This window comes from Leiobunum rupestre, chromosome 10 (genome assembly GCF_980474605.1).
Source record: "Leiobunum rupestre chromosome 10, qqLeiRupe1.1.hap1, whole genome shotgun sequence".
In the NCBI taxonomy this organism is placed as follows: Eukaryota; Metazoa; Arthropoda; class Arachnida; order Opiliones; family Sclerosomatidae; genus Leiobunum; species Leiobunum rupestre.
In genome coordinates, this window is record NC_143393.1 from 84,001 (window position 1) to 92,765 (window position 8,765).

The 8,765-nt window shown below is 38.8% G+C and overlaps 1 protein-coding gene across 1 annotated transcript; it reads right to left on the reverse strand.

Moving 5' to 3' along the window:
- Positions 1–3,947: 3,947 nt before the first annotated feature.
- LOC149923319 (uncharacterized) lies at positions 3,948–8,765 on the reverse strand. The gene has a single exon (XM_090160856.1). The coding sequence runs from the start codon at positions 8,763–8,765 to the stop codon at positions 3,948–3,950; it is 4,818 nt and encodes a 1,605-aa protein (XP_090016982.1).

Consider the following 8,765-nt stretch of genomic DNA (forward strand, 5'->3'; position numbering starts at 1 on the left):
TCGTTTCAAGAAAACATTTGATAGCCTGATCCGCTTCAGGAAATGGTAGTATTGATTTCCAGAGAATGAGGATAGTTAAAATCACCCATTAGCAATGGTTCTATCCGCTCACTTTCACAATATTGAACAAGAGAGTCAATTACACTCAAGACTTCACAATGATTTTTGTAGGAAGGTGAGCGATACTCCAGGCAGAACAGAATAACCACGGAAGACAGAACACACTTAACAGCTAGATAGTCAAGTCCATTTAATTCGGAAAAACGGTCTGAAACGTCCTTGGGTATCAGCGATATTTGGCTTGCGTTAAAAGTAGTTGGAAAAAGCAGTGCCACACCGCCACCCTTCTTAGATCCACAACGGTCTTGCCGAAAAAAATTAAAGTTGGGAAGCCTCAGTTCACCGATAAGAATTTCAGGTTTTAGCCCTGTTTCAGTGATAGCCACAATATTTGTATTATTGGTATTAATGATATACGTCAACTCACAAAGTTTGTACGACGTTAGCGTGCAAGCATTGGTATAGAGAATATTGAGTTCGTTGAATTTTGTTCGTACTAAGGAAGCCGAGAAAGTTATACAAAAACAACATGAATTAATTAGACAATATCTCTGAAGACACAAATATATATAAATTAAGTTTCTAACATTTAACATAAATTTTCCTTACCAATATCAATTAACCATTGTACAATTTTAGTTGGAAATGTATTTAATGAGTTACACAATTTTATATCATTTCGATTATTATATGTATTTTGACATAATATCGGGTCTTTTATTTTACATGTATATAGTAAAATTTGCTTAAACGTATAATTGTTTAACAATTACGACTTTAAATTTATTATATAGTCTTACATGGCTTTCTTGGAAAACTACTTGGTTTTGACACAGATGCGTATAATCTTTTTCTGCATAACTTCAAAGGGCTCAATAATATAATTATACTTTCCACCCCTGCCAAACACACCATAGCCTATTATTGAGCGAATAAGTGCGAAATAACTCTTAACCAATAGACAGTTAGGAAATTGCGTATAGTATAAAAAATTTATAGGCACCCTCAGAACTTTTTTAATTATCATGTTAATATTATTTTTCCATTTCAAAGTACTATCTAGAATTACACCCAGATATTTAATTTTAAATATTCTTTCCAATGTTAAACAATCTTTCGAACAATTTGTACAATTTGTCGTCCTATGGACTAGGATTTTATAGTTAAGATTATTTTTAGCTCTAAATGAAAAACAGATATATTTAGTTTTATCTATGTTTAATGTTAACAAGTTTATATTTAATAATTTATAAATCATGGTCACGCTATTTTGTGCTTAATCAATACGGCTGAAAGGTTCGCACTTCATAATTCGTTTATATATACCACAAAAATAATATTCGACCAATCACAGTACCTTGAGGTTTTCTAAGTAGGTTTTAAACCACTGGAGAGCAATACCTCTGACATAAGTTTTTTTCTTTTTTTTAAGTATAAAATGGGTCACAGTCTCAAAAGCTTTTTTCAATCTAAAAAGATGCGATTATTTTTATTTTGGTCTATTGAGTTATATAATTTTTTGTTAATTCTAAAATCGCATCGTTTATTCTAAAACCATACTGATTTTTTGAGAAAAAGTTTGTCTTTTCAAGAAAGTGAACTAATTGTTTTTTTATTATTTATTCAAAGATTTTTCAAATATTTCTTAGTAATGATATAGGTCTATAATTTTCACAATTACTTCTAACACCCGCTTTCAATATTTTCGCGAAAATATATTTTTTTAATATATCCAGGGAAACTCCTTGTGTCCAGGATTAATTGAATATATGGGCAATAGGTACAGCTATACATTTTTTTTGTTACCTAGAAATACATTCTTCAATGTCTTTCGGAATAACTGGTCTGAAAAAAAGGCTCAACTCTTGGTCACGGATATTCGTAATATAATTTTCAAAATCAATATAAGCGCTTCCATCAAGAATGTTTTTAGCCAGAGTAGGACCAACAAAGGCAAAATATTCTTTAAATACAATTATTTATAATTATTAATTATTATTACTAATTAAGACTTTACGAACTTTCGATATAAAGTATTTCATTTCAATTATACCTCAACTAACGCTCAAATTTAAATGATTTTTGAATAAAACCCGGCGTTGCTCAATATTAAATTTATTAATCAAATAAAGCAATTATAATCCTTGAGTTTTCATATTTTGTCGCTGTAGCATCAAAACCTAATCAAACCTTTACCGAGATTTTAACCTTCTAAAATTCGAATTAAACACTAAAAAGTGCTTAGTTACAATTTATTAAACAAAATATCCGAAAAATTTACCTAAAATTCGTAATTATTAAGAAGATTGCCAACTGTTAAAATAATTCATGATATCCTCCTAATTTTTCTTTACTATTCGTTGTACGGTTTTTACCTATCCGCGGGGACATTGTTCCCTTATGAGGGGTATTACAATCACCGTGTCTGTCGCTAGTTGTGTGTGTGTGGGTGTGTTTGTCTAATTGGTCCTCAGGAAGGGGCGTAGCTGTTCCCAATCGCTAATTCTCGCAAAGTAAAAAGTAAGCCTCTAGTCTCGAAACTTAAAAGTGATTTTAGTCTCGCGACTCTTAAGTGATTTTAGTCTCGCGACTCTTAAGTGATTTTAGTCTCGCGGCTCTCAAGTGATTATAAAACCTATACGGGGTAAGGGACGAAATAGGTTATTCGAGTATATTTTCCCCCCGCTGAAGAATCCCATAAATTTAACCGAATTTTAATTTACATTTTATTCGTAAGCTATTTAATTGAATCTATAATTAATCACGAAGAGGAAATGTTTGTTCCGGGTTTCAAAGATATACATTGATATTACGGAGAATGGCGAGCGCTTTACGAGAAAATGAAACATCGCGTAGCTTTTAAAGAAAGATTGCCGGTTTTATCGGACTATTACGGAAAAGATCCTATTTTATCAGTTATCGACGACCCGATGACCGAGAGTAAAGGTCAAACTGGAGATTTATTCGTGAAAGGCACCCATCACCGTTCTCTAAGCGTTATTTTTATTATTCAGAACTTATTCCATCAATCTAAAGATTGCATGTTACGTCTTTTCCCTGTAAGAAAAGTCTCGCGCCGTAGGAGAATAAATCAAGTACTGGTTAAAATAAAAACATTATATTTTATTTACTTTAACTCGATAAGTAGCGTTAACATGCATTGATGAAGGTTTAAAAGACAACTGCCATAATTAACATTTTTGATGTTTTTATATACAAAATTAATTAACCTTTAAACTGATTAATATTTCCTTTTTATGTTCGTTCTTTTAGGTTGAGAAAACATTATTTTCTTTTTTATTGGTGAAACAACCTTTTCTTTTAGTTTCTTTATTTTGTTTACTTAAGTCACAACATTCTCCGCCCGATGAAAAGGTGAAATTTTCATCCATCGTTGATTTCCAGGTTATAGAGATTCTGCACGGTTCTCTTTATTACCACTCCACTAGGCACACGCACAAAGTAGCCTCGTATCTTTCCGTCTCGACCAAGAAGCACCCGAGTGATCCGACCAATTCGCCACACTTGCCGTGGTAGTTTAATAGAGTCATCTATGAGGACAACATCGTTGACCAACATCGTTGACCTTGAATGAAACCGGATCGGAAACTGGTCTGCTACTATGTGCTGAACGAAGCTCTAATAGATAATGATGTCGCCAGCGATTCCAGAACTGATTGATAATGACTTGTCGATGACGGAGCCTTTTAGACATTTGATTTTGTTGGCATCTGGCTTGGTACTCCTGAATTCTTGATCTGGAATTGCCGTAGCTCGTTGACCAATAAGGAAATGAGAAGGCGTCAATGGTTGTAGCTCGTTTGGATCAGTCTCGTTACACGTCAATGGTCTGGAGTTGACTACAGCTTCGACTTCGGTTAAACTCGTCATAAGTTCTTCATAAGAGTTAATTTTTTCCAAGCGTCCTCTTTAAGCAGGTCTTTACAAGAACGGACAAGTCGTTCCCAAAAACCCCCCCACCAAGGGGATCGCTCCACAATGAATTTCCAATGAATACCTTGGTGACCCAAATATTCTTGAAACGGCTTGCCTTCAATGTTCTTATACAGCTTCTTCAAATCTTGGTCGGCTCTTTTGAAGGACTTGGCGTTATCTGAAAATATCGTCGAGCAGATCCCTCTTCGAGCTACGAATCTTCGGAAGGCCATCATGAACTTGTCAGCGCTCAGATCGGTTACCAGCTCTAAATGGACGCCTCTCGTAACTCCATAGGTAAATAGTGCTATGTAGACCTTTGTATGACTCCCAGCTTCTCGAGTGTAAAGGGGGCCGGCAAAGTCTATTCCAGTGACGGTGAATGGAGGCGACTCTTTAACTCTATCCAATGGCAAGGGTGCAGCAACTTGATTTCCAGCTTTGACCTTGAATCGGCGACAGACCATGCATTGTGCGATCGTTTTCTTCACCATTTGTCGGGCTTTCATAATCCAAACGCTTTCATGTAATTGGGTCAAGGTACTATTCAAACCCCCGTGCATAACAATGCAGTGACTTTCTCGTACTAACAACTCGGACCACTTGTGTTTCGAAGGTAAAAGAAATGGGTGTTTAACGTGGTATTCGAAATTCGAGTTATGAAGTCGTCCACCAACTCGCATTACGTCACCTTGTAGAAACAGGCCAAATTGACTGATCTTCGAATTCTTAGGAAGTGGCTGGTTTTCTTTTAGTCTCTGCATTTCTTCCGGGAATGACTGCTCTTGTACTTGACGTATCCACAGTTTTCGTGCGTTGTCGACTTCGGAGGCGTTTAATGGGCCATTGGTTTTGGTTGATCTGGTTTTTGCATTATTGGCAAAGCGCAGTATCCAGGCGGTCACTCTAAGTACTCGTGTCGCAGAACTGTAATTCTCCAGGTCAATGCTTGGGTGTATCTCTTCCATGCAACTGGACATCTGGATAGTACGTCTCTCTTCGTCTACTTCTTTAGAATTGTGTTGCGATTTTTCCACAGGACATGGCCAGGACGATTTATCTTGTCGCAACCATGGTGGCCCTTTCCACCAAATCTCATTGGATATCAGTTCCTTGATGGTACACCCTCTGGACGGCAGATCAGCAGGATTCGTCTTTCCGGCACAATGACTCCATGACAATGACTCTGTTAAGGTGTGAACTTCGGCAACACGGTTAGCTACAAAGGGCTTCCATTCTCTTGACAAACGTTGAATCCATTGAATGACGATAGTTGAATCGGACCAACAATGATATTTGGTGATATCGCCTTCAAATACGTCCAATGAGTACTTCAACAATCGGGAACCGATCAAGGCTGCCATCAATTCGAGACGAGGTATCTTTAACTCTTTAATTGGGGCGACTCTGGTCTTAGACGAAAGAAAACTGACTCCAATTTTTCCAGTTGTCGTCTCGTATCTCAAGTACGTGACAGCTCCATAGGCCTGCTTGCTAGCGTCGCAAAATAGATGGATTTCTTGAGAACGAATCTCTTCATCTGCACCTTCGTAGTACCATCGCGGAATCGAAACGTCCTGTAAATCTGGGAGTTCAAGACACCATTGATTCCATTCCCTTTCAAGCTCTGGTGTCAGCTCACTGTCCCAATCAATTCCTTGAATCCATAACCTTTGAAAGAGAATTTTCACTCGTATCAGGAACGGTGATAAAAATCCGATAGGATCGAAGACTCGTGATGCTGCTTGTAAAACACTTCTTTTTGTGTTTCGTCTTGTTGTCAGAAATTCTAGTAAAGATGACACATTGAAAGTTAGAACATCTGGTTTTGATCTCCACAAAATTCCGAGGACCTTTAGAGGTAGTAGAGAATTTTCTGATGACAAGGCTAGTGATTTTTCTTCATGCGTGCCATGACCTTGCCAACATCGAGAAAGTTCTTCGGAATTTGAGACCCATTTTCGAAGATTCATTCCGGCTCCGGCGAGAATGCTCTTTGATTGATGGTACAACATCTTAGCTTCTTTGACGTTCGACCTTCCTGTTACCAAATCGTCCACGTTAATACTTTTCATGAGCTCTTGGCATGTTTCGGGATACTGATCTTTCAATTTTTCGAAATGAAATTTCAAAGTCGCGGCCAACAGGAACGGACTTGAGCTCACACCAAACAGGACTCTTGTCATACGAAAGTGAATGAACTCCATTGGCTTGTCTTTTTTCGGCAATGACTTTATCCAAAGGAACCTTGTAAATTCTCGATCTTGAGGCGCTAGTGAAATCATCAAGAAAGCTTTCTCGATATCAGCCATCATAGCTATCTGGCTTCTTCGGAAACGTATCAATATAGCCAGTAGGTCTGGATTTAAGTTCGGTCCCGGGCTGAGTAGAGAATTTAGTGACGGAAAACCCCTCTCGTGAGCCGCTGCATCGTAGACAATACGAAGCTTTGTGGTCTCTTTGTCTTCTCGAATAACTGGAAAGTGAGGTATATAGTATCCTGAGTCTAACGAATTAACCATTTTTTGTGGAATCTCTTCTATGATTCCTTGCTCCAAGTACTCTCCAAAGGTATCGTGGTATCTGAAGTATAGTTGAGGATCACGTTGGAATTTCTTTAATAGAACTTGCATGCGTCTATGAGCCAATCCGAAGTTGCTTCCCAGTTGCTCGTTTTTATCTTGTCTCCATGGTAATTGAACTTCGTACCGATTGTTTCGAAACTGGATATTAGAATTATGTCTGGTGATTATTTCTTCGTCAGTTCTAGAGATAGATGTTTCTTCTTTGATCCCCAAGGATTCAAGCTCCCAAAAGGCCTTAAGTTCTTTAGTTGTTTCTTCTTCAACTTCAGTGGTAGCACCCATGACAACCACGGCTTGGGCGAAGACATTTGACGTCATAGGAGCCGGTCCTTGGACTGCCCATCCAAGTCTGCTCTCCAATGCGACGAAGAAGTCATTCAGTCTACAAATTTCTCCAGTGACTATGGACCAATAATAGTCTGCGGCTATTAGCATTGACAGCTCCCTTTGTACTGGTTGGCCTTTAATTTCTGCTCTGTCTGCTAATTGGATTCCTCTGTTCACCATTATTTCTCGGATACTTTCGTCGGGCATACTGATGACGGTTCCCAGTATCTTTGGACTCTCAAAGACCGTCATCTCGCAGTAACTACTCGGATCACTCAAGTTTCGTAAGGTGACCTTGACCTTTCTTCGAATTGACGTAGTTGACTTTTCATTTTCAAAGCCTCCAACGGTGATAGCTCTTTGACCTACCACCGGCAGGTTAAGACGATCTACGACCTCTTTTGTTATGAAAGATCTTTGGGCTCCATTATCGAGAAGACATCGAATAGGTTGCTTCCCATTGAGTCCTTCAGCATATACGACAATCGTTTGAAGAAGAACTTGCTGATCATAGGATTCTCTTGCGGGACCAACTGCTGCCATAGTGATCAAGGTTGTATCTTCTTTATCCAATTTTTGGTTCCTTACGTCATGAATATCTCGACATATCGAAATATGATGTCTTCTTTGGCATTTCTTACATTTTTCTTTTGATTTGCATCTTCGAGCGGTATGTCTTTGTTTGAGGCACAGGAAGCATCGGTCTTGTTGGGACAATAGCTCCATCTTCTTTTCTAAAGTGGTGGTTTTACAGTCTTCGGGTTTATGAGTGGTGTCGCTGCAATAGTAGCATGACTCTGTGCTGGTCACTGCTATGTTCAAGACGGACGTGGTAGGAACTCTGGCTCTCGATGGAAATCTATTTGTCCTTGAACTAGTGGCATCTTCTCTCGGAAATGTGCCTCCTCTCCTGGCCAGACTGATGGACTGATCCTCTTTGCTGTCTCTTATTGGACGATTCAGGATTGACGCGCGCTCTCGGCATTCGACTTCCTTCCTCAGATAGTCCATCAGGATACTGGCATCGTATTCATCTAGATCTTCGAGCTGTCGTGAATACTCCAAAGCAATATCATGTGGTAGTAGCTGTGTGACCATGTGACAGAACAAATATCCATAGTTTGCTCGTGGAATTCCCAACGCTTCTAGACACTTTACTTGTACATCACAAGTGTCATACAGAAACCTTAAACCTGCAATGTCGGATGACCTTCTGATTGGATCCAGCCTTGTTATTTTTTCGAGATGGCTGCTGATAGCTGCTCCTTTTCGACCATATCTCTTCTCTAGTAGATTCACGGCGACTTCGTAGTTTTCTTCTGTGAGAGGCAAACCTGCTAACGTATTTTGGGCTTTACCATCCATGTACGACTTTAGATATACAAACTTCGTAACGTTGCCGATGTTAGCTTTGGAATGAATAGCGGCATTGAACTGGTCCCAGAAACTTCGCCATTGCGTAGGGTCTCCTTGGAATTGTGGTATTGTGACTCGAGGAAGATTGACTATGGCTTGATATCCGTTATCTTCGTTCGGATTGAATTTACTACTTGAATTTCGTAACTCTTCTTCGTTGTCTTGAATGAACCTCTCCACTTTTGTCAGTCTCTCGATAATGTCCTCTCTGTAGCTTTCCACTTCATCGACTTCTTTCTCAATGAGGTCCTCGGGAATGAGGCTTTCTAATTCGGCGTCTTTGGTAGACAGTTTATTTTCTTTTTCTTGGAGTTGCTTAAATAATGTATTTAGTCGCTCTTTACTTCTCTGGTTACCTTTGTCCCATTCTGTATCGATATCATGCATAAGCGCGGTAGTCCTTGTTCTCAAAGCTTTTCTCTGCTTTAACATTCGCTCCAT

What these genes read in the sequence shown, in the direction of transcription:
- LOC149923319 (XM_090160856.1), bottom strand. Translation starts at nt 8,765, where the DNA reads ATGGAGCGAATGTTAAAGCAGAGAAAAGCTTTGAGAACAAGGACTACC.